Source organism: Ornithorhynchus anatinus, chromosome 2, assembly GCF_004115215.2.
Source record: "Ornithorhynchus anatinus isolate Pmale09 chromosome 2, mOrnAna1.pri.v4, whole genome shotgun sequence".
Lineage (NCBI taxonomy): Eukaryota > Metazoa > Chordata > Mammalia > Monotremata > Ornithorhynchidae > Ornithorhynchus > Ornithorhynchus anatinus.
The window spans coordinates 57,667,483-57,694,881 of NC_041729.1; the positions used below are offsets into that span (position 1 = coordinate 57,667,483).

General features: G+C 39.3%; 1 protein-coding gene across 16 annotated transcripts in view; it reads right to left on the reverse strand.

The window, feature by feature from the left end:
• RBFOX1 (RNA binding fox-1 homolog 1) overlaps positions 1 to 27,399 on the reverse strand; it is a 1,878,609-nt gene that overhangs the window by 73,270 nt on the left and 1,777,940 nt on the right. For all 16 annotated transcript variants that reach the window (XM_029058016.2, XM_029058005.2, XM_029058022.2 and 13 more), the window contains one exon: positions 21,538 to 21,618. In XM_029058016.2, coding sequence (XP_028913849.1) covers positions 21,538 to 21,618 — 81 coding nt within the window. The remainder of the gene's footprint in view (positions 1 to 21,537; positions 21,619 to 27,399) is intronic.

Genomic DNA, 27,399 nt, shown 5'->3' on the forward strand with positions numbered 1-27,399 from the left:
ACTGCAGCTTGGTTTTACCATTTTAACCTTGCCTAAAAACTTACAGCCAAGTAATTAAGAATGAACAATGGAATAGATTCTAGTTGGGCTGCTACTATGATGTAAACAATTTAATGACCTTACTGAAGAATTATGCTGGAAAAGTCCCCATGTAAACCTTCCCTGGCCTGAATCAACATGAAATATCAATCAAAACTGCAATGAAAATTAGATTAAGTCCTCAAGTTAAAAAAAAAAAGGCTTTCCTCAGAAGATCAGAGAACAAGAATCTCTGAAAACATACTAATAATGGGTTTTCTTGGAAGATTTAAACACTCCTGCTTTTAGCTCTGCACATGGACATATTTCCAGGATGTGTGGTTGTACAAGAACTAAAATTTTCTGAAATAAGAAGTGAGATATATTCTGAGATGTTTATTCAAGGAAAACCCTAGGGTTGAAACGGTTTCACACTAGGATGTAGGCAGGATTAAGGTCATCCAGTGATATTATTTAGAAGTAAATGTGGTAATCATGAAACATGCATCAGCATTTTACCAAAAACTCAAAATGCCCCTCACCTCCCAAGATTAAATGCAGCTCCACCCATATTCTGTCTGTAAAATTTAGTTTCCCATTTGGCTAATGCGATTTCTGGGTTTTGGGTCTTGGGGCTTACCTTTTAAAAATAAAAGAAAATGATGCAATCTCATGGAGTTGGAGGTCCCAAGAGAGGAAACACAAAACCAGTAGAAAATACTTGAGGGTTATAAACTACGTATTAAAGTTTTAGAGCTTTGGGATAGATGGAAGAGAAGCAGATGCAAAAACCCACAGGGGGGCAGATCGTGCATCAAAGCCATAAAAATATACAACCGCTTTAATGGGCAATTATTCTTTGCATTTGTGCTCTGGTTTGAATTTGCATGAGACTGCCATATGCCTGAAGAAAGGTGGGCCATCAAAATGGATGAATGAATCTTTCTTTTCCCCACTCTTTATCTTACCTCTCAAAATCATCTAAATGTTCTAATTCTGACAGAATTTTATACTGATTTGGGGGTGAGTTAGTCTGTGAGTTATTTATTGGGGGAGATTTTAATTTTAGGGAGCAAAATTCACATTTACATTAGTTCCCTGATTCAGCAGGATTTCCCTCAGGGAACTACCATCACAAGTCCTGAATGTTTAATTAAAAAATAACATAATAAGTTATAGGCTGAGGTGAGATAAATAGAATTAGCTATATTTCAGTGAGTGAGTATTTCGGAGCAGAGTGGTATGTGACAAAAATCACTGTGAATACTCAAATATCCTGATCAGTGTTCCAAGGTATTTTGAAATTCCATCTCATTAAATAAATTTAATAAATCTTAAACACATGCACCTCTAACTGAATTATGAACACAGCACTAACCCTAACAACACTAAGTCAATATATTTTAATATTTTCCAGTAGGAATTTTGCTACTTTGAAAAAGATTAGTTCTATGCATAATATTAAAATCAAGTTAAAATTAAAATCATGCAGAGCCTGTCTAAATGTCATTTCTGATTGATAGTTACTTTTTCAAAACATCAGCCACTAAAAAACTTGCTTATGCATATCAGCAAAACATAGGTCCGCTCAAGGTGATAGGATGAGCTCTGCTGCTATTAGATTCAAAAAGCATTGTACATGAAACACATGCTTTGGGTTATTGGAATAAGCCATTCCCTTACCACTGCAGAAACACATGTAAGTATTTAAACACTGTTGTTTAGGAATGAATAAATCTACATTTTGGACAAACAGCTTCTTATAGGACAATCTCATTTGAAATGCATTAAAAGGAAAACAAAAATTTCTAATTAATGTACAAGTCTAATCACCATTCTCCACATGGAAGAGTAATTTTTCACTGTTCATTTGCTCAGTTTAATCTCAAAACTGACATAACAGAAATGCAATGGCCTATAAATCTGCTCTCATTTGTTTCTTTAATATTCATATTCCATTGAACTCCGGCTGCTTGTTGTTGCAGTCGATTACAACATGCAAAAGTGTCGATAAAAATATTATGAAAGACAAGATGCACTTCTTCATGGCTGCACATGCCATTTATTTGGGAAAAGACAATAAAGGGCTTGAGGATACTCCCTCAGCCCTCTGCACGGCAGGCGATTAGTGATCAATTACCTTGCTGTAAATTGACAAGGAATAAGGAAATCGACACAGTCCTGATTAACTTTTTACGGGAGACAGTTACTTACAAAGTATCATGTGCTATAAATGAATCCTTCTATGGATCATTATGGTTCAAAAGTTATGGTAAAAGTCATATTAACCAGAAATTTCTATGCACTTGTAAACCAGCAAAGTTTGCAGTGAAGGCAACATGTACATGTTAAGTCTTCCACAAAAGAAGAGCAATGACACTTGCCTTCTGAGAAAGTTGATATCCTAATTCTATTCCAACTGAACAAGATTTCTGAGGTAGTATGGACATCCACCACTCTGGTCCAAGAGGGCTGAGTCAGTCATCTAGTTTGAAGTCAAATATCACTTTTGCCTGAATTCTCCAGGCAACTTCCAATTTCCTCAACTCTGCTTTGCTTAAGACACTTCCCCAAAGGAGGACACAATGATCCTATGGGTTGGCGGAAAGAGTGAAGTGCTTAAGAGGCAGACAGTTCCTAACCACCAGGAACCCATGATCTGACATTTCACTACAGTGGCATGAATGTATGACCTTCTAAGATCACCTTTTTTCCACAGGTTGAACACATCTGCATGCTATCTCTCTCTATCCATGCTTGGTTCAGCTAAGTCTACTTAAGATCTATTTACTGTCCTTATGGATTAAAATCACAGCTGTATTCTTTGAAAGGATGCTGCATCTACCTAAATGTCCCAGCTTCCTTGGATTCACCCCTTGAAGCAGCTCTGGTCATTTCTTCAAGGTGACAACAAGTTATAATCTCATATATAGAGAGATTATTAGCTATCAGATAGGCAGTATTATTTATTTTTAATTTGTATGGGCCCAGTAATTAATTTTCTTTTCCTTGGGCCCTGCATTAAGACTCCTTGAATCTCTCTGGCATTTAAGTTATGACCATCAAAGGATGGTCTGTAGTTTAGAGGAATTACATGTCTCTAAATATGTTAATTCAATTGTGATCCTTGTTGTCCACCACTTAATCTGGGGCTTACATCAAGAAATCTTGTACAGATTGGCAGCAGCTATTAAATCAACCCTTTCTCTTTGACATGGAGCAGCTTTCTTGGGTCCAATAGGTAGTGGTGATATAAAGTGAGAAGAGTTTCTATTAACTGTTGTAGGGATAGCTGGCATAGCTCTTGAAAGAAAGGAGCAAAGGTCTCCCTTGTTCCCTCAGAAATTCCCTCCTTGACCATAAATGAGTATTTTGGGGCTGCACAAGAAAACCATATCAGATCAGCTAAGGATTTTCTGAGGCTAGAATAAGTTTTCATCAATGCTAACATATTACAGCCATTTTCTTTCATGAGAAGCAGCATAGTCTAGTAGAATGAGCATGGGTCTAGGAGTCAGAGGACCTGGATTCTAATCCTGATTCTGCTACCTGTCTGCTGTGTGATCTTAGGCAAATCATGAACTTCTCAGTGCCTCAGTAAAATGTAAAATGGCGATTAAGTCTGTGAGCCCCTTGTGGGACATGGGCTACATCCAACCTTATTATTTTGTATCTACCCCAGCGCTTAGTACAGTGCTTGACACATAGTAAGCACTTAACAAATACCATTAAAAATACTACTCTTCTTTTAGCATTCTTTCAGAATAATTTTGTGGAACTTTAATGCTGGTATTTCTTACAGTTTGTGTCACACTACTTTTGCAAAACATACTTTGTCATTTACAGTTCTCGTCCCCTTCTGAATATTTGAAGAATTTTGATTGACTTAAATAGAGTGATTAAAAACTATTTCAATTCAGCATTAAGTTATGTAAGATCTATTTGGAAAAGAAGAGGGAGATATTTACACTGATACCCAAGGTGCCATTTTGATGATTAGGTTTGAATGATTGATAACACTATGGAATGTAAATATTTCCAAATATGCACATTTAAGTATCACATTCAAACCATGCTATTGGTACTGATTTTCACTGCTTTTGATCGTATAAGCATCTTTATTGTTTTATCACCATTTTAGTTTCTTCCAAGGATCTTGGGATGCATCAGTATACTATACGTTATTTCCTATGGGAAACTAGACTTCATTTAGCACTCTTTCGTTTAACACTTCATTTTCATGGAGCCAATTAAGAGCATTCACTGGGGTATAGCAATATTTAGGTTAGAGAGGCAAATACAATTTTCAAGGCACTATAGGTCTAATGAGTAATTACACCTTCCCATTTCCCTTCTTCTGACTCATTTTTTGAGCCTTCTCGAGTCAGAAATGGCTGGACAGGTTGACTACTTCATCAGCATCTTCGCTGACCTCCATGTTTCTTGTGTCTTCCCACTCTAACCCATAGTTCACTCTGCTGCCCAGATCATTTCTCTAAAAAAAAGTTCAGTCCCCCTTTCCCCACTCCTCAATAATCTCCAATAGTTGTCCATCCACCGTCACATCATATAGAACTCTACCACATACTTTAAAGCACTCAATCAATTTTCCCCTTCTAACCTTCCCTTACTGATTTCTCACTACAGCTCAGCCGGTACAATTTGCTTCTCTAGCATCAGCTTGCTCGTGCTTTGATCTCACCTATCTAATCACCGACCCTATTCCCAATTCTTCCTTTTTACTTGGAATCAGTTAAATAGGAAATCCCTTACATTTCATATAAGACAACCATTCTCCCCACCTTCTAAGCCCTATTAAAATTACATCTACTTTAAGAGTCCTTACCAAATTATGCTCTTTTTTTCTCCTATTCCCTCTCCCTTCTGAGTCAGCTATGCACTTAGATCTGTACCCTTTAAATACCTCATCATCAGTCCCACTACATATCCATATTTTTTACTTATATTAATGTCTCTCTCTCACTCTAGACTGTTTAGCTCCTTGTGGATAGGGAACATGGCTACCAACTCTGTTGTATTGTACTCTCCAAATGTTTAGTATAGGGTTCTGCACACAGTAACCACTCAATAAAAACCATTGATTGATCAACCGGCTATGTCTACAAAAGCCAAATCAATAGCAAGATATACAAATACAAATGCCATGGAGGGAACTGGTACATCTGCAATGCTCTCATAAGCAATTTGAAATTTTGGCTAATGATATTTGGTACTCTGAAAGGGCAACAGACTCAGAAATACAGTGCAAATGATAAAGGACTAAATGACAATACTGACTTGGTCTTAGTTATGTAGCACTGTCCTCTGCCTTATTAAGGGACTGAGACAGGTGGTACCTGGTAACACCAGTTCTTTAACATTGATAGTAGCAGGAGAATTTCAGAGTTGGTTTGTCTCCATTTATCTATCGTCCCACTTCCTGTCCCTACAAACCTGCTTGCCAATAGATATACCTCTAGAAATCTCACTAAAGGATTGTGACAGACTAATTTTTCACAGACTTACGGGTAGGTTTTCATTGTCTTGAGGCATAACAACAGCAAGAGAGAAATACAATGCACACTTTAATTCTGAAGGTGATATATTTTGAAAGGAGTTTTTTTTTATACTGAGAATGTGTCTATACAGACTAAATGAAGTGGGAAGTTGAGCAACTATTGGATATTGTGATCAATATAGATATACACATCTAAATTTACATTTGTAAATCTTGCTACTGTTTTGGTCTTTGTAAGCATAATCTCAACATCCTTGCCAGATAGTTCTAGAAGAAAAATAATACACACATATATTAAGAAACAAATGCACAACCACAAGTATATGTATACATGTATATATACATGTATGTATATTTACATACTCACAAATATATATGTGTACACATGCACACACAAATCCAGCTTTTTTCCCTTTCCCAGCAGTAGGATTTGCCTTGATTCACTGCCTCTTTTCCCTATGATTTTGATTTTACTAATGGTCTTGAATGAAAATAAAACTAGTTTGCCATTGCTTTACAGCTAGAGGGATGTGACATCAGTGACCTGTGCTGTAACCTTTTATTGTGAATATGCCATAATGCACGCATTCCTCCTTTGTCCCAAATAAACCAGCTTCCTACTTAAAAAAAAGGCTTCATTTGCAATAGTTGCCCTGCTTTTCTTGCCAATGAGTGAAGCCTAATTTGGATTAGGCCTGGGCACACATGGAACACTAAAATGGTTTTCCTGACTTTCTTATCAAAGAGAGGCTTCTTAACTTGAAAACTAAAAACCACTTTAGGTTCATGGATTGCAAAATTTTCCTCCAAATCCATAATCTCAATGTTCTTAAAGTAAAGTGATCTTTTTTTCCAATTATATTTGTGGGTCTCCAGTAACTTGGAGGGCGATTTCAGGCATGCTTTTAAGTGATTTTCACATTATTAATGTTCACTACTATAAGATTTTTTTAAAAGCCACAAATAGATGCAGTTTCAAAAGACACATCAAAAATACTTTAGCTCCTAAATTTACAGCAATACAATTTTTGCAGTGTGGAAGTGATATTTGTGATCTGCCTACTCAAATATACTGACAATTCCCCACGGGCAGGATTTTTGTAAGATTTCATTCAGCCAAGGGAGAATGAATCTCAATTCTGGAGTGTTTAAGTTGGCAGGACAGCACCAGTCATTTGCAAAGGCATTTTCTGTTGTATGAAGGAGCAATAAAAGACAGATGAAGAGCACAAAGCTGAAAATACAATGCTGTGATACATTTTAATTTAGATGAAGCGATTTGCCATAATCTATTACTTTGACAAAATGTGAATCGGTTTCAATTTAGCTTTTAGGCAGCCTAATGCAGAAACCAAATAATTTATACAAATAATTATTTTATTTTAAGGTATCGACAAAATAAGAGGTGTTTAATCATTCATGATCTAAAAACTGCCTCAAATAGCAAGTTCACTCACTGAATAGCCTCCACAGTAGAAAATAGCACAAAGGAAGGTAATGCTGCCTCAATGTGCTGTCAAGCTGGATTTTCAACTGACCTATAGCAGTGGTCCCCAAACATTTCAGTTCAAGGATCACTTAGATGAGGCAAAATTCCTTCCACTTCCTAATAGAAGGAAATCATTGTGGGCTTTAACTCTCAGTTGCTTCTCCAAATGAGCCTGTTTTTGGAATTGGGAACACACAACAGTTGTCCTGTTCTAACATGAGCTTCCAACTTCCTTTAGAACACTCGGGACAGGGGACAAATGAGAAGAAAGACACCCATCTACATGTACAGTGCTGAGCTATAAGAAAACTACAGCACTCCAAAAAGGAGATGGACTGTGAGCCTTGTTGACTGGGGAAACACAACCATAGGGAAAAAAATCTACATTTATTTAACTCATCTGTCAAGGTTTATACATTTTAGTTGGTCCTGGATGATAAATTTTCAGGGGGACAAGAATAACAACTGTTGAACTAGATTTTAACAGTGCCTAAGACATGGCCATCTGTGGGTGAAGACTTTATAAATACAAGTTTATATATGCGGTTGTAAAGGAAAACTGGTCTTAATATCCATCAGAATCTAGGTCAGGTTGACCAAATCCTAGTACTCATTCCAATGCCAACATAAAATGGAAAAGGTATCCAAGGAATGGAATGGCATTCAAGTCCCAATACAGGTTTCCACCCCGCCAGGGTCAAAACTCAAACACTCAAGGGGGCACCAACTCTTGGGCATCTGACAACGTCACCTCTCTTCTGGACCATCCACTGATACCTACATTTGACATGACTCACTGTTCCAGGACTAAATGTGTTTACTGAGCAGCTCCCAGCTGCGCTGTCTATCCCACCTTCTCTTAAATGGACAACTCACTGACAACGAAAAGGCTGGAAAAAGTAATAAACCTGCAACGAAATTGAGATTTCACTATCTCCTACTGGGTACCTCAGAGCCCCTACTGCACACTGGCATGGCCTGCAGTACTCTGACTACTTGTGTCAAACCAAGAAGAGAAATGGAAATTTCCCAGTTTATTATAGAGGTGATGAGTTTTAAGTAATGAAATCTGTAAAAAGGCCAAAATCAGCATTATATGTATTTTTAATATTGTTTTTTTCAAACTCTGATTAAGGATGTGTACTTCTTTTATCATTAAAGACATAGCATAGGAAAATAAGATGGCAGATACTATAGCAGGCCATTGCCTGATACACTTTAGAAAAAGTGAGCATTAAAAATACCACCTGTCAACAGTATCACAGGACCAAAGGTTTCTGGGGAATTTCTTTGAACAACTGCCTCACCGCCTTTCAAAAACATCTCATCTTTGCCTTGTTGTTTTCTGGTTGCTCATGAACTAGAATCCCAGGGCAACATAGTTTATTGTTTTAATATCTGTCCGACACAAAGCAAAAGGATTCTCTAGTGACTCCTTATCTGTCATATGTATTTCTGAGAAAGAAATATCAAGACAAATAAGATGTAGGGGCCATACTGTGGATGGGAGTTTTGCCACTAGCTGCCTTTTTAAAGGAGAAAGTCCAAAAAGTGACGATACAGGAGACACAGTCTATATTGAGATTAGTAACAAAAATAAAGATAGGTATAATTCTTTGAAAATGGGGATTTTTTTTTTGACTCAGACTCTCTCAAATAATAGATGGAGACAACTAGTTTTGTAAGTTTCCCTTAAAAAAATGATAGAGAACTACTTGGGTAAATGAGTAAGCTTAGCCAAAATAACTGTCAAATATCATGAAATGAAAGTACTCTTCTTGGGAAAAATGAGGTAGAGAATCTTCTTGTTCATATTCCAGATGGGGTTTATCGTGTAAAATATTTGTTGGGAAAATTTTTGACTGGAGACAGAGCAGAGTATGGGGACATTCATTCATTTATTGAATCAAATTTAGTAAGCACTTACTGTGTGCAGAAGACTGTACTAAGCACTTGGAAAAGTACAAGACAGGAAGATGAAAGGCAGTGACTCAAGACAGAGCAAACAAGAGAAATAAAAAGGAAGGGTGATCCTGGAGTCAAAAAATCAAGTCACTAATCAATGGTATTTATTCAGTGCTTACTGTGCGCATAGCACTGTACTAAGTAAGCACTTGGGAGAGTACTATGCAACAGAATTTGGGTCACACAGAATTTGGTTGACAGGTTCTCTGCCCACAGTGAGCTTTCAGTCTAGAGGGGGAGACAGACATTGAAGTAATCTAAGCCATGTGTCTAACACCATAATCAGAGTTTGTATCAAGATGGCTTATATTTTCACTTGCCCAGACATGGGAGCTGAGCAAGATGCACATCTGTAGCTACTCCAACTCGATAATTCCATATTCTCACTGTCATATTTGGTCCTATTTTTTTCTTTTTTTCTTCTTCTGTGTTCCTTGTATACATGTCAAGCTATAAAAGGTGTTAGAGATGAGAAAGACAGGGCTTTTTTTTCTGTATTTTTGTTTATTTTTAAGGATAATGAGGAATTAGTTTTTGGTTGGGGAAATGGTCTCTGCTTAACAGTAACTCTTCTCTACTTGGTTTAGACACCCAACAAACTAACTGCTGCATGAAGAGCTAAAATTCAGAAACCAAAAGCAAGGAGGGCAGAGGAAATGTTTTAAGGGCCTAATAAAACAAGAGTACCAAAAATGACAATACAGATAATGAGATTGGGAGCCAATTGCCAAGGGTAGGCCAGCATGGCATACTGCTGTAAAGAATGGAGTGGCTCTTTTTGAACAAAATAATAATAATAATGTTGGTATTTTTTAAGCGAACCTTCATAAAGACCAAGAGACAAGGAAGAAAAAGAGAAATAACACCAGGTACTCGAAACATTACACATAACAATTCAAGGATCAGCCTTTTTGACATTCACAATATACCACAGTCTGTGTGTCTCACATTGGTCTTTTCAGCCACTTACTCATCTGTGAATTTCACTATTAGTATTGTCTTCTTGAAATGTGAAGGATAACTGAGACCTCTAGAGGTCTCATTTACCTTAAAGAGACCTCCTGATATATAGGTGGAGTTCAGGGTAAGAAGAAAATCATTCTTAACATTTATAGTAACTATGAAATGCTATGTCTTCGCCCCAACAACCTATTCCTCCCTCAGGTATCAGCATTACAGTGTTTTACTATTCCAAGGCAAATAGTCTCCCAAGTCCTCTGCTGGCCATCTAATGAAATATCAGTACACTGGCCCATTTTCATGCCTGAAATCTTGCTTTGGGTGAATACAAGACTGGAAGTGAAGGGCTGAGTGAGGTTATGTAGACCATTAGCACTAGGATCATCATCAGTGGTATTTATTGAGTGCTTACTGTGTGCAGACCACTGCACTAAACACTTGGTAGAGTTCAACCACAACCCATTTGGTAGACATGTTCCCTGCCCATGATGGGCTTACATTTGAGAGGGCCAGTTCAAGACTGAGTCTCATCCTTTGTTGCTAATGGGAGGCTCCATCTTCAACCACTAAAATCAGCTGGGGAAATTCAAGTCAAGTCCTGATTATTTCTAACATCCTGTCTTAGCCCTGGTTTGGAAATCCCAGTGGAAGGGAAAAAGGGTGACGAGAGAGGGATTAGAGATGGGCACTCATTTATGGTTTATAATTTGCAGATGGCACAAGGAAAACTCATCAAGAGCTTCCCGATAAGATACTAAAATTCCACATTTCCTTTGGAAACCTCCCTCTCATTGGAAGATTTTACTATTATGATAAATAAATGATTGAACATTTTAGAGAACAGATCTGACTTTGCCATGTGGACACAACTGTTCTTATGTACGGGTTATTCCTCTTGAAAAAGATGTGTTTGCCTCAGAAAAGGCACAGAGCCACAGTCCATGAATATCAAAATGATGCCAGAATATTAAGATATAGAAAAAAAGAAACTTTTAGGGAATAATAGATTCAAGCAATAAATATACTTAAGGGGTTATAAAAGAACAAAATGTTTGGGAAAATTAGAGAGTGTTTCCACATAAAGTAACAAAAGGAGCCAGGAGAGTGAATATCAGTGACAATCCTTTAGATAGCAAGCTCACTTTGGGCAGGCAATGTGTCTTCTAACTCTGTTGTATTTACCCAAGTGCTAAGTACAGTGCTCTGCATACACGAAGTAATCAGTAAATACCACTGATTGATTGATACATTTGGATTTGAAAAGAGATTCAGTATGGTGTGTTGAAAAATAATTCCAAATGTATATGCTTAGCAATTCAGTCATGTTTTGGAGATATTTTAAAAATTAAAAAAATGCAAGTGCCGAATATGACACACAAAGGAAAAGAGAGTGCAAGTGAGATAGACACTGTGCACAGTATCGCCCCCACCCTCAATTTGCAAATGGAGGAATACGGCCCAACTCTAAAGGTGGAGGTGGGGAGAGGGAGGAAACAGTGGAAACAATGGAAACAATGATGTTGGAAACACATTTTACACATTTAGGGGAAGCAGCATGGCTCAGTGGAAAGAGCCTGGGTTTCGGAGTCAGGGGTCATAGGTTTGACTCCCGGCTCTGCCACTTGTCAGCTGTGTGACTTTGGGCAAGTCACTTAACTTCTCTGGGTCTCAGTTACCTCATCTGTAAAATGGGGATTAACAGTGAGCCTCATGTGGGACAGCCTGATTACCCTGTATCTACCCCAGCACTTAGAACAGTGCTCTGCACATAGTAGGCGCTTAACAAATACCAACATTATTATTTATTATTATTTCAGGGAGGCTGGAGCTTACTGTGTAATTACAGAATATACAAATCTGAGAAAAATGCAAAAATCAATAATGGGTTGACCTTTGATAGCTCATTCTTGTGTCAAACTGTGGGAGCTGGCTTACTGAAGAATGACAGATCTTGTTGCTTTGTTTATTCTTCTCTTTTGTTTTAAGCACCCACAGTGCAGTGGACTAAAAAGCAGGTTAATCAAACTAACAGACTGAACATAATTGAAGAAGATAACAAGTGGACCTTAGATAGCTCCACCATTTGTCTGCTGTGTGACCGGGGCAGGTCACTTAATCTGATCTGAGCCTCACTTACCTCATCTATAAAATAGGGATTAGGACTATGAGCCTCACATGGGGCATGGACTGTGTCCAACCTGATTATCTTGTATCTACCCCACTGCTTGGCACATAGTAATGTGGCTTAGTGGAAAGAGCCCGGGCTTGGGAGTCAGAGGTCTTGGGTTCTAATGCCGGCTCCGCCACTCGTCTGCTGTGTGACCTTGGGCAAATCATTTAACTTCTCTGTGCCTCAGTTACCTCATCTGTAAAAATGGGGATAAAAAATGTGTCCCAGGTGGGACAATCTGATTACCCTGTATCTACCCCAGTGCTTAGAACAGTGCTCTGCACATAGTAGGTACTTAATAAATACCATAATAATAATTATTATAATAAGTGCTTAACAAATACCATTAAAAACCCCCACAAAATGCACCACTCTTCACACCTTCAAAGCATTATTAAAATCGCATCTCCTCCAAGAGGTCTTTCCTGACTAAGCCTTCATTTCCCCTATGTCCCTTCCCTTCTGAGTCACTTACCCTCTAGGCACTTGATATTCACACTACCCTCAGCCTCACAGAACTTACGTACACTTAAATACTTATAACTTATATATACATACTTTATTTTAATGACTAATTCCCCCTCTAGAATGTAAGCTCATAATAATAATAATAACAATAATAATAATAGCATTTGTTAAGTGTTTACTATATGCCAAGCACTGTTCTAACTCTGGGATAGATACAAGGTTATCATGTTGTCCCATGTGGGACTCACTTCTTAATCCCCATTTTGCAGATGAGGGAACTGAGGCCCAGAGAAGTAAAGTGACTTGCCCAAAGCCACATAGCAGACAAGTGGTGGAAGTGGAATTAGAACACATTACTTTCTGACTCCCAGGCCCATGCTCTCCACAGTGCTTCTCTATGTTCAGGGACTGTGTCTATCAACTCTGTTGTAATGTACACTCCCAAGTACTTAGTAGAGTGCTCTGTACACAGTAAGTGCTTACTAAATATCACTGATTGATTGACTGAATGCTGAAAGAGATGGAGATATTGCTCTGGGAGGCACCTGCATCTTCATTATGCACCTGCAATGCAAGGTGGTAGTGCAAACAACCCTCCAGTTTTCTTATTGGGCTTGACAACATGATCTGAGAGCAGTAATAGTGAAGAACTCGCAGAAACTTTATATCCACTTTCTAGCACCCGCTCAGGTGCAAAATGGAGACCAGGAAGAGGAGTTCTGGGGGAGGAGCTAGCAAGAAGAATAATATTTCTGCTGAAATATTAAAGGATTTAAGGGTGACTGGTCAATCCCCCAAGGAGAAGCAGATTTTAATAGTCTAGAGAAGCAGCATGATGTAGTGGAAAGAGCACAGGCATGGGAGTGAGAAAGTCATGGGTTCTAATCCTGGCTCTTCCACTTTTCTGCTGTGAGACCTTGGGAGTGTCACTTAACTTCTCTGTGCCTCAGTTACCTCCTCTGTAAAATGAGGATTACAACTGTAAGCCCCATGTAGAGAAGGGACCGTGTCCAACTTGATTACCTTGTATAAACCATAGCATTTAGAAAAGTGCTTGGCACAAAGTAAGCACTTAACAAATGCCATAATTATTATTATTACTATTATTACACACTATATATGTCCCAAAACATTCAGAGTCAGTAAGGAGAATGGTCACCTGTAAAAACCAGTGACATAAGAAAATGTCTACAGGGAGACCTTTCTCAATGCTTCGTACTCTCCCAAAGAAGACTGTAGGAAGCTCAACTGCCTGGGTTGTTTTTTTAAAGTTTAAGATGGAAACAGCAGGAATTTTGGAGACTCTGATCTATGGCACTTGAGCAGGAGAATACTTGTCGAGAAATCTATCAGTGCTATTTAATGGACACTTAACAGTGCGCAGAGCACTGGAGCCTGTGCTCGCAAGCGTATAGTTAAGTTGGTTAAAATGACCCCTGTCCACTCAGAGATTACAGTTCTGCCTATTTTGTGTGAATTATTTATTCTGAATTTAATGTGAATACCTAACTCTGCATATAAGTGAAGGGATGAAGAATAAACATAAAAAAAAGATTTTCAGAGACAAAATAGCATTAAACTTTGGATTACAGTCCTTGAACTCAAAGTAATGCCTTGTTCTGTCTTGGATTGAACAAGTAGCAATTTAGGACATTAGTTCAATTATAGAAAGTGCTGAAAGGTTTATCCTAAAAGGTGGAACAATGTAGAGATGGTCTGAATGGATTTGTGCCACCTAAATCATTTTTAAAAATTTCATTAGAATATATACACAATTTGACTTGCTGTATCAGCCTTTTGCTCCTGCATGATATGAAACATAAATGAAGAGCTGATTTTGCATTTTTATTTCAGCTTCTTTGTCCAGTAGTGGCTTCAAATCCAGTTTATTTTTCCAAAATGAAAATTTAAGATTAATTTTCCTATATTCTAAGATTAATCATTGAAATAAAACTGATATTTAGTTATTTGCTCAAACTGATAGGGAAAATAGAGTGTAAATTAATAGAAATTGTCTCATAGAAATTCTTTCTGGACCACTCTTTCCCCCATATTGGTAGTCTTCACCAGTGGAAGTCAATGAGAATGCTAAAGACTGCTTCTGGCTACAACATTTCACCCCAAACAAAATATCAGTAGACTTGTATTAGAAAACTTGACCAAATTTTCCTGGAAGAAATCAAATTATCCCTCTTCCTAGTTAGAGGTCAAGCAAAATTAAGGGTAGAGCTTTTCAGTCATGGACCAAATGACTTAGGTCCTGAAATTTTCATTTACAAAATTGGAAGAATAGATTAAATTTAAAAGTGAAATGAAATGTCCTTTCACACCACATTTTTTCTTTCCTGAAAATACAATAATTTCAGCATCCACTCAGAGCCAACAATATGGACAATTGAAGACTGTCTAAATAGCCATTTCTAGAATTTAATTGTCTTTAAAAAGGAAAAACAAATTCCAAATTACCTATTATCCAAGCTTCTCTTAATAGGAATAATTGATGCCTACTTATTGCTGGAATGCACCAATTCTAGATACATATCATATGTATCTATCCCAGAACTTAGAACAGTGCTTGGTACATAGTAAGTGCTTAACAAAGATCTTAAAAAAAATCAGCCTTCTATCTACAACCTGAATTGGAAAATGTATAAAACAGGTGTCTTTGGACAACCTCATTTATATCAATAATAATTCCTTTAAGAATTTCATTTTCAAATATGGAGCACAGTGGCATAATAATCTGTATAAGAGCATATATTATGTGTGCATGGGTACTTTACATGCACATCAGTGTGGTAGCAGAAGTAATACAATTACAACATTCACGATTACCAAAAGTCAGGCTGTGGCATTTCTATGAGATGTGGAAGTTCAAAGCATCAATCCATTAAAGAGAGCTACTGAGATAACTTCATTTTTCAGCAGTGCGACAGTGGCATTTTTCAGAGTAATGGACTATCCACCATTTTGAGGGCATGTACTTTCAGCTGGGCTGAACTCCAGGGTCCACAGAGGTAAGCTAAACACTCAAACCACAATGACTGTGAGCCCCATATGTGACAGGGTCTGTGTCAAACCTGATTAACTTGTGCCTATTCCAGTGCTTAGGACAGTGCTTCACACATAGTAAACACTTCACGTGTCCATTATTATTACTATTAACAATAATAATAATAAAAGTAATGATGTTTTCTTTTCCAGCATCTTTGCTCCTCACAACTCAAACTTTCACATCTCCAAAAAACAGAAACTCTTATACTTACCCCTAATTGACATCTCTCAGTAATGAGAATCAGACAATATGATAAAGCGTGACATAGTATAAGGCCAGGATGCAGATGGACAATGAAAGAACATGCAAGCCTGTCTTATATTTCATTCTTGATACTATACCAATCTATAGGATATCATAGAACAAATCAACTCAGAACTGGTTTACACTGTTGCTCTCTTCCCTTCCCACTTTGCTTCCCCCATTTTGTGCTCTTGTTTGTTAGTGAGAAACAGTGAATATATAAATCTTTGAAATTGCAAGAAGCTAGTTTTCAAAACAGAAATTCAAGGCAACAGTCTTAGATAATAATCATGGTATTTGTTAAGCACTTACTATGTGCTGAGCACTGTTCTAAGCTCTGGGGTAGACACAGGGTAATCAGATTGTCCCAAGTGGGGCTCACATTTTTTAATCCCCATTTTTACAGATGAGGCAACAGAGGCCCAGAGAAGTTAAGTGACTTGCCCAAGGTCACACAGCAGCCAAGTGGTGGAGCCGGGATTAGAACCCATGACCTCTGACCCCCAAGTCCGTGATCTTTCCACTAAGCCAAGCTGCTTCTGAGATCCCTTATCTCCCTTTTGGCAAGTTGGGTCATATAGCAGCTTATCTTAACAAGCATTAGAAATTCATTTGGGGCTGTTGGCCTCCCCACCAGCCTTGCAAATAAGTGCTCTAGGACTGGCATCATGCACATATTATTTCCATCTTCCCCTAGAGAGGTGATGTTTTTAGTGTGATGAGTGAATTCAGGGTTGTTCTCTCACCCACCATACATTACAATTCTTGGTGGGCTGGTGGGTCAGTGCTGATTCCAAAGCTGTTCTACATCCATCTTGCCTTTTCTCGGGTTTTTCTTTAGAAAACATAGAAAACATAGAAAACATGACTAATGGCTTAGATGCCCAGGTTAATCACCAACCTTTGTGACCCAGCATAGTCGTTATTCTTTTAGTAAATATCTTGAAAATGTCTTGAAAATTCCAGGATTGTGGCATAGCGTCTTAGTTCTCTCACCTTACTTTATGCCTCAGTCCCAGCCACAGCGACTTAATGATGCTGTGTTACTAGTCCAAGAGTGAAGAAATCCAGAGGCTGGAACCGAGAAGGCAACTAACTGATAGACTGATTTGCTTTGACCAGGCCCAGGGCCAGGCTGCCTCCACACTTCTGACAGAAGAATACTTGAAGGAGTGAGGAAAGCTAAGGAAAGGGCAAATGTGTGCCTCCTCCCTTCTGCTCCCCTATCTGGCTTTGAGTCGGTTAGACTGGAAAAATGGAAAAGAGAATGGAGGAGCCACTTACCTGGTGCAGTTAGACCTGGCTAGTCGAGTTCTGCCATTTGCTTAAAATCTGACCCCAGGTCAGAGGATCTTAGAATCTTAGAGCTGAAAGAGACCCTGAGATGCCATTTGGATGAGTCCAAGCCTCTAGGAAGTTGAATGACAGCATTTAGGATCCACTACCTCCTTCCACTGCACTATGTCATCTCTGTACTCAGAGAAAAGAGCACAGGACTGGAGGTTAGGTGCCCTGAGTTCTAACTGTGGCTTTACCACTTGCTTGCTCTGTGTCACTTAACTCTATGTGCCTCAGTTTCCTAACCTGTAAAATGGGGATACAATGCCCTTTCCCTCCCTTTAAACTGAGAGCCCCATTTGGGACAGTAGCTATGTCTGATCTGATTACCAGAGCTTAGAACAGTGCTTGGCACATAGTAAGCACTTAACAAATACCATCATTATTATTTTATCTATCCCTGCGTTTAGCACAGTTCTTGGCACCTATAAAGCAGTGAAAAAGCTGTGAGAAGCAGTATGACCTAGTGGACAGATCCTGGGCCATGGAGACCGAAGGACATAGGATTTAATCTCGACTATACTGCTTTTCTGCTGTGTGACCTTGGGCAAGTCACTTAACTTCTCTGGGTCTTGGTTACCTCATCTGTAAAAATGAGGATTAGGACTGTGAGCCCCATGTGGGACATGGACTCTGTCCAAACTGATTAGCTTGTATTTACCTCAGTGCTTAATACGGTGCCTGGAACATAGTAAAAGCACTTAACAAATACTGTGAAAAAACAGCAAGAAAAAATTCCAATTATTATTATTATCATTACTGTTGACATACTGTTGGAGTCATACATGTCTCCTGGTGCTTTACTAACTCACCCACTCTTCTTGGTGGTCAGGAAAGCAGCCCAGCATAATTTCTCATTTCATATCTCAGAATAGAGATTCGATGGAAATCAATTCCTGAATATCTGGCTGTGGGGTATGTGGGAATTTTTGCAAGAGAAACAATGTAACAAGGGGTAAATAATTATCTGTGAAGTTTCTTAATGCAGGGCAAGGCGTGTGATTATTATTTCAAATTACCAGTACATCTGGGATACCAGTTGTGTTTCATTCGTCAGGCAGACCCAGCCTCCTGGAAAATGCTAGAAAAATAAACAAGTATTCTGGAATGGAGATTCTGGTCAGGCTACCTTGCATCCCTGTCACTCTTGCTCACTTGAAAGGCTTGCCTTTCCAAGTCTGGGCTGGAGCATGCTCAGTTCAAGATCCATTTTTTTTTATTATCTCATGTTGGGAAGGTAAAATGCGATAAGCACTATAAAAGGGCTTTGGACAAATAAAGCACTATAAAAATGTAAGGTATTATATAAGGTATTTGTATAAAGACCCAGAATACTGTTGATTTTAGATGCACACTACTCTCAATTCATACCCAGGCCTTCTCCGGTTATGGTGGTTTGCCAAGTGGGAAAGGGACAGAGCATGGGACTGGGATAATGTTCTCATCATTCCAGTTTTCAGCCCAATGTCATCAACTTAATAATTATCATTCTTTTTAAGGACTACATTTAGTGTGGCCTTAAATACAAATAAATAACTTTTTGTCTGTTTTATTTGTAGAAAGCCAAGGCTCTCCATTTGTCACCTTTAAACATTTTTCCTAATTCCCCCTCAACTGAGGTTGCTGTGAGGATGAAGCACTGTTTTTTTACAGAAGCACGGACCCAAATCAAAGGGGATAGAGAGATTTCTCCCAGTAATTTCATTATTTAAACACTATAGGTTTACTGCCCCTAAGACTCCCTCTAGGCTGTGAGTTTCCCCCTCTAGACTGAAAGCTTATTCGTGGGCCGTGAATGTATCTAACCAACCCACTTTGTTGTATCATACACTCTGAAGTGCTTCACAGAGGGCTCTGCACCCAGTAAGTGCTCAATAAATACCACTGATTGATTAACCAAGAAGAGATCTCCATTTTCATTCTTTTCTCATCTCCTGGATTTTCTTTCCATTGGCTGGAGTAATTGTGTTTGCTCATGTCAGAAGATGCTTTTTAATTCTCTTGCTTTTCAGGCTACCCAAGTGAGCATTGCTCCAGCTTTGATGTCAGGATCTTGTGGAGTAACTGGACAGTGACCCATATGAACTTTCCCGACAGCAATGCAGATAGTTGTTTTCTTTCTCTGCACCTTCTAAATTAAGTATGGCTTCAGTCATTTGGAGATCTTTCGTCCACCAGGGGTTTTGATCCACTGGGAAGAGATGAGGGGCATCCAGCTTGGGTTAGGCTTTTCCTTTGAAATCAATCTGGCAAATTCACTCATGAGTAGGGTGACCAAAGGTCTGGTATCATACTGGACAATCAGATTTTCAGCTGATTTGCCCATGGCCAATTCTGATACTGGTGCTTTTCATATCTGTTTTTCATATTTCCTGTGCCTCTTCCACTTGGCTCCTGTCAGGACACTCAGTGAATCAGACACTGGGTCTGACTTTATGTGGTTCTGGGAAAGGACTGAAAGGGCTCTTGAGAAAATGGGAGAGAAAGAGCACCCCAGAGAGATGTTCTAGGTTCAGGCAGGTTAGGGCCAACTGGGGCCAAATCAAGTAGACGTCCGGAACCTTGTGGCCAGATGACATCTTCACATCATGCTGCTTGCCGGAATAGCGTATTGACATCAAGTAGTCTTCGGGAGGGGGTCAAGATTATTGGAGTGTCATTGCCGGCCACTCTTGTCATAAAGAACTGTTTGAGCGTCTTCCTTCAGGTGAGTGCATAGTCTGCATGTTTTAGGATTATCACTGGACTTTTCCTGTCAAAGCAACTCAAAAGCATTAAAAGACCACAGGAGAGGGGAAAAATTAATCACAACCAGCCCAGAATCCCCACGTATGACTTCTATTCTCTCTCCTCAATCCACTATAAAAGTGTCACCTATGTGGATACAATTGGAGAGTCCCTAGTTCTACTGCAGTGGTGAGATTGTTGCTGATGACAGCCCATACACTGCTAAAGTACCAAGATTCCCCTGGAAGTAAATGATTAATCCTTCAGCATAAATTCCAGGCTTGAAGAATTAAATTCTTCCCTGAGTTTTCTATTCATTTAAGGCTCTAAATAGAAACTGATTTCCAGTGGCGGCTGAAGACCCAATCCTGCACAGGGATTCCACAGGTCCCACCCAGTCAGGAAAATGGTCAGGTGTTGAAAATTGGCCAGTGAGGACCCTCAATCTCCTTCCCAATCCAAGGACTTGCATTGCTGCCATGTAGTAACAAGATTTCTGGCCAGAGACCACAGACTGACTTGAAGGATATTAAAAATGTCTCCTCCCGGGAATCTCTGCCTTTTTCCCCCCGATTCAGCATTTTGCAGTGCATATAAATTGACAAAATGGATATGCTTTCTAAGTGAACTCAGAATGCTAATGCTGAGTGGCTTCTCCTTGAGGAGGATCCATTTATAAGGAATATGGGTGAGGAAAGAGCTCCACTACCCAAACCATCTGGCAGTGTTTTGGTTCTTTTTTTTTTTAATTGCTATTGCTAGTCTGGTTTGGGTTTAAGGTCTTTTTCACTAATGGGAGTGTGTGAGTAGGAGAACAAAGCCTCTCCCCGCACCAATCCCCAGAGCCACTGTGGAAGATGCTCTTTATACATCTGCATCGGTATTATTATCTCAACTTGGTGTCCACTTTTCTTAAGCTTGTATATTGTTCCCAACCCCACTCGCACCCATGATCTGTATGTTTACGGTACCAGTTGCTATAGCAAGGAATGCTGTTCCTCAGTCTCAGTAACGTCATCCTATGGGTTGGCTTTCCCCCCCTCCCCCAGATTTAACTGGAGGGCATATTCATTTCTTTCCTCCTCAGAGTCACTCATGGCACTTCGGGCAATGTTGCTGACAGCGACTCTGCTCGGACAGACTTGCAAATAGTCATCCTAATTTTAGGAGAAACAATCAATACCCGGTGATTTGTAAAGAACTCTGATTTCATTTGACGATTTACACTGAGTCTCAGTGCACCCTCAAATGGGAGGGTACTTCGGTAAAGTATTTTTCAGGGCTACTAAAATTTATGTTACTATTTGCAAGACTGAGAGAGAAAGTGGTTGCAAAGGGCTCTTCGATATGTTCTCTTTTCTCTTGTCTGGTCCAACAGAGAATGATGCTGATGACTGGACTATGAGGATGATAATGTACAGTGAATTTGATGCTACAGTAACAGAAAATGCATGCTTATGAAATCACTTTCACCTCAGCAAGAACTACAGTGAAGGGTGGGGGGTGCGGAGGACTTACATAGTGGGGAAGGTGTTTGACTCATATTTATGTCATAAAACCAAAATAGGGCCGCAACAGTGGCTTACTTGTGGAAGTGTATACTAGTGAACTGGGGGCACTGTACACGGAAGATCCTTCCTGGTTTGCCTGGCACAACAGCACCGTGCCTACGAGAGAGAGAGAGAGAGATATGGTATCTGGTTTTGGAAAACTCACACTAAACCTGATGTAGCATGTCAATGAAAAAAATTAATAAATTGGAGTAAATCCATAACAGTATGGAAAGACTCTGTAAGCACAGTGAAGCCTGCCCTTTGGCCGCAGGTCAGATTCAGAAACCTCCCCGATTAACACTCAGGCCAAAAAAGGAAAGCAGATTCCCAGGAAATAACCATCCCTTAGACCCGGACTCCATATGGTGGGCTTTCAGAGTCTGCTCAACTCTTAGGCCAACTTCGCAAATTAGAGCCGAATGTTACCAGCCCACAGCATTCTTTATTAAGTAGCCAGCCTTTCATTTTCTTGGAAGGCCCATCGGGAACAACAGGAGTAAAGTCAATATTCTTGCCGTTTGACTAGGAGAGACTTTATTCCAAGCAGTTATTTTCCAGGCTGTCTGATGCTGTTCGTCCTACTTCTAACCAAATTATATTTTTTTCCCTCTCTCTCTGAATCTCCTTGATTCCAACGGGCAGAAGCTGACTAATTCTTCCTGCAGATAACTGATGAAACGAAACCCTTTCCCACCAAATCTCTTCTTACCCAGAAGACAACTCCCCCCACATTGAAAAAATTGAGTTGTTCCGATGTTTGCTTCTAGACTGCAAGCTTATTGTGAGAAGGGGTCATATCAACAAAGGTGGTTATGTTGTACTCCTCCAAGCACTTAGTACATGCTGTAAACATAATAAGCACCTAATAAATATGATTGATTGATTGCTGCTTATAGTACTGGTCTGCTCTGCTTTTCTATGGAATTTGTTAAGCGCTTACTATGTGTCAGGCGCTTTTTAAGTGCTGGGGTAGATACAAGATACAGGCATCAGGTTGGACACAGACCCTGTCCCACATGAGGTTCACAGTCTTAATCCGCAGTTTATAGATGAGGTAACTGAGGCAGAGAAGCGACTTGCCCCAAGGTCAAGTAGCAGACAAGTGATGGAGCCGGGGTTAGTACCCAAGTCCTCTGAATTTCAGTCCTGTGCTCGAATCCCTAGGGCATGCTGCTCTGCTCCTGAAAATGGGAGGCATAGAGACATTCAAAGGTGTGGGAATATTTTTGGTAACATTATGGACCATAAAAAAGTTTGGTTTAGCTTCATGTTCTGCAGGCGAGTCATTGCCTCCAATCCTATTGCAACTAACTTTCAGAGTGGCCAGCTTTGCACAGCTTGTCTGTGAACCAGCAAATGAAGAGCTCCATTCTGGCTTTTGAGGATTGCTAACGGAATAGTTTGTGGAACTTCTATATTCAACATCAGTCCCCATTCCCATACCGAGTGTGTGGTAGTGTGTTAAATCCTACTGTTGAGTTTGGGAACTCTGTTAGGGTGATCGGAAGGTGAGAGAGAGAGAGACAGAGAGAGAGAGAGAGAGAAGTGGGGGAAAGACAGGAGGAAGGAGAGAGGGCGGAGAGACTATGAGCTCTGGTGCAACTAAGGTGGAACAAATCACTCTTGGAGAATCCCAAAACCAATCCTGGATTACAAACTCTCCATTTTCATTTTACAATAGAGTGACGATCTCAAGTTCCACAGTTATTCCTCCTTCTGCCCAACGAATTCAACTCTACTGGGTCTCTTTAGCACATTAGAGGAATGAGGATGAGGAAGTAGTCTTTCTTTCAGTGTTGACAATACAGTAGTGGAGGGAAAATTCACTCTTGCCCCTAGAATTATTATTCTGCTTTTCGGGGTTAAAAGGGAACCTGGGGGACTGGCACAGAAGATAAAAGTCAGCTGCTCTCCTCATTCACCTCTTTGAACCTTCTAAAACCTGAACCTAAAACTGTCACTTGATGCTTCTTACATTTACAGGTCAACAAGATTTCTCCTCTTTTCCTTTTGGAGTCAGCCACCCATGGTAAGTGCTCTACTTAGTGGTCACATTCCTTAATTACAAAACTCCTAAGTAATGAGAAGCAGCCTGACCTAGTGGAAAGAACACAGTGACCTGGGTTCTAATCCTGGCTCTGCCACTTACCTGCTATATGACTTTGGGCAAGTCACTTAAATTTTCTGTGCCTCATTTCCCTCCTTTACAAAATGGAGATTCAATATCTGTTCTTCCTACTTAGTCAGCCCCATGTGGGACTTGATTATCTTGTATCTCTACCCTAGCACTTAGTCCAGTGCTTGGCACTCAGTAAGAGCTTAACAAAAAACACAATTTTTTTCTTAATGTGATGTGAGCTTCATTCTTTAACCAAATCATTCTTGAAGCTCAGCTGTGTGTGAATTGACAATTGGTCCTGGAAATCAGCCTTGCCAATAGAAATGGGAATTTCACCGGGATGTCAGAATATTTACCCATTCAATCATTCATTCATTCATTCAATCATATGTATTGAGTGCTTACTGTGTGTGGAACACTGTACTTAGTTACTGGGAGAGTACAGTGATCAACACATTCCCTGCCTATAACAAGCTTACAGTCCTAACCCAAGAACAGGCCTGGCAGCCTGGCTCACACTTACCCTTGCCCATCTGATGTCAGCCCGAAGTTATGAAGGTAGCACATTCCAATTTGATTGCATTCCTTACTCGTTAGCAGGCTGACTGCTCTTAGACCATTGGCTACAAGCCTGTGTTAATAAACCCATTTGGGGACAACCACATCTAATTCTTCGGCCTGTCACATCTATATGTCTTCAGTCATCTCACTAAATGCTGATTTTCTTTTTTTTTTTGGAACAGCACAGAACAGAGTTGGCAACTTGGAACTTTAGTCATTATAATTTCTTCCTTCATTACTTTTTTCTTTCTGATTTTGTAGTATATGGATTCATAAAAAAAAAGCAGGACAGTGCTTGATTGCAAATCACTTGGGACATTTATTCTATTTTATATCAGGAGAGTACAGGTAGTCACCCAACCCAATTTATCCTGTGGTGACCTCATATATTTTATGTCACACTGGTGAAGCTTAGAGCTAGTTTTTAGATAGATATGACTTTTCATTAGGATGAACTCTAATGAGATGTAAAGTTTTTTGGTGATATCTAGTTTTCAAATTAAAATAATCTATTTGCAGCAAGAGAAGATTTAATTACCGTTCCATCAGTTCCTTGGGGAAAATTCCAATATCCTGGATTCCATGCACAATCCCCATAGACTAAGCTCTAGATTCCTTTTAGAATGCCGAATCACAGAACATAATGAAGGTTCCTTAATTTCCTTTATAAGAAAGTAGATTTGAGTACAATTTTTAGATGCTTTGTCACAAAAAATGCCCTTTCTACAAAGATGCCAACCTTGGCAAAAGAGGATTCAAGTCTACCACAAAGGTCCATTTTAATTTTACTTGAATAGAAACTTTTCTCTAGTCTACAGTGCAGATTTAGTTTAGTCCTTTTGGCTGTATAACCTGTTCTTCAAAATAACTTTGAAATTCAATAGAAATAAATAGGAACAAGTCATATTTTTCTGAATTTTTTAAACTAATGGATTTAGAATATGTTACAAGTACTTTTCCTACACACTTTATCTTCCAGGTTTTAGCCAGGCCCGGAGAGGTTACTCTGATTTTTTTTCACTCTAGTCTTTTTTTTTATTGTGATCTTCATTGAGATTATCTAAATAATGTGGGATAGTAGAGGAGCAGTATGGTGTAGTGGATACAGCAAGGGGCTGGCGGTCAGAAAGTCATGGATTCTCAGCCTTCCTCCTCCATTTATTTGCTGTGTGACTTTGGACAAGTCACTTCACTTCTCTGGGCCTCACTTACCTCAGCTGTAAATTGGGGATTGAGACTGTGAGTTCCACCTGGGATAGGGACTGTGTCTAACCCAATTGGCTTGTATCCACCCCAGTGCTTAGTATAGTGCCTGGAACATTGTAAGCGCTTGACAAATATCACAATTATTGGGCTCACAGATCAATTTACACATTAATTTGGGGGGAATATTGCTTTCCCTTTTTTGATTGTTCTAAAATGACTCATTCTACTTTAAAATGAAAACCTGTGCTTCCTGGTCAGTTTCTTTTCTAGACTTTTACTGGCTGTATCTGAACAGCCAATGACATTAGATACACTTAGCAGATTGCAATCTCAGTAGATTATTTGAGATTCTTAAAAAAAGTCACAGTGACTAAGTTATAATACTACAGTATTTAAATGATCTCAAATCAAAAAAAAAAAAGTGAGAAGAGTCCTGTGGAGAACATACTGTTTCTGACATTGGAGGATGTGTAATAAGAGACTTACAGTATCTCATTATGATGGGTTGGTGGTGTTGGTTCATTTCCACCAAAAGAGAACAGAGACTAAACAGATTGGATTGCAGTTTGGGCCTGACTTTGCAGAGGAGATACAGAGACCCTGGCCTATGACACAACCAGGATGCCAAAAATGTGCTCTCTGACTGCTGCAATAGTTAGAAGAGGAAAGACAGGGCAGAGTCTGGATGGAGCAGCCCAGCTCTGAGAGCAGGCACCAGGGAAACAATGTGGCCTAGAGGATAGAGCACAGGCCTGGAAAAAAAAGAACAGTGTTCTAATCCTGGCCCCTCTACTTACATGCTGTGTGAAGTCACAACTTCTCTGTGACTCAATTTCCTCAAATGCACAGTGGGGATTCAATACCTTTTCTCCCTCCTATTGAGACTGTGAGACTCATGTGGGACTGAGTCTCCTTCCAGCATGATTAACTTGTATCTACTCCAACACTTAGAACAGTGTTTGACACAGATTAAGTGCTTAACAAATACCTGCTAAAAAAGGGAAAGGGCAGTGTGATCATGCTATTCCTGACCCCACATTCCCACATTAGGATTGAGTCAGCTAAAACTTGCCTTTGTCCTCACACTCAGCAGTGGAGCCTATAAACTCACCCCAGAAGCCTGGCTTTTTTCTTTTTTAATCAAATGGTTTGGCCCCTATTGTTGCTCCATGAGCAGTCATGAGGAGGAAATCCAGAGTGGGCAAAGAGATTTTAAAAAAAAAAAAAATCAAACAAACAAAAAAAACCCCTGCTCCTGCTGATACAACAAAGAGACCTTGGTACAGTCAATTTTCTCACATATTTTTATCATAGTGGTAATATTGCTTAATTAACAATACAATAATGGGGCATGTGCTATTGCTATTTTACAAATTAAGAATAGTCAAAGAACATAAGGAGATAAATACAGGCAAATCCTTGTCCCTATGAGACAGTTTGTTACTTATAACTACATCGAGCCATAATATTCTAAGACCCAATTTTCTTTTGAGAAAATTTTATAAATATGGAGGGGTTGGTTCCCAATCCAAAATCAGATGCATTATTTTTACTAAAATTATCCAGAATTGAATAGTCAATCATTTATAGATTAATAATATCTAAGAGAAGCAGCGAGGCTTAGTGGAAAGAGCCCAGACTTGGGAGTCTGAGGTTGTGGGTTCTAACCCCGGCTCTGCCACTTGTCAGCTGTGTGACTTTGGCAAGTCACTTAACGTCTCTGTGCTTCAGTTACCTGTGGCAGATTAAGACTGTGAGCCCCATATGGGACATCCTGATAACCCTGTATCTATCCCAATGCTTAGCACAGTGCTCAGCGCACAATAAGCGCTTAACAAATACCATTATTATAATATAGTTACTACATTCGTATATTATATTGAGTGAAAGAAGTTCCATGTTAGGGTAGCTGACTATTCAGAGCACTGTACAAAGTGCTCAGTAGGTTACAATCAAATACGAGACCCCATCCCTGCCCTCAAGGAATAAATTTGAAAGGAAAGACTGGC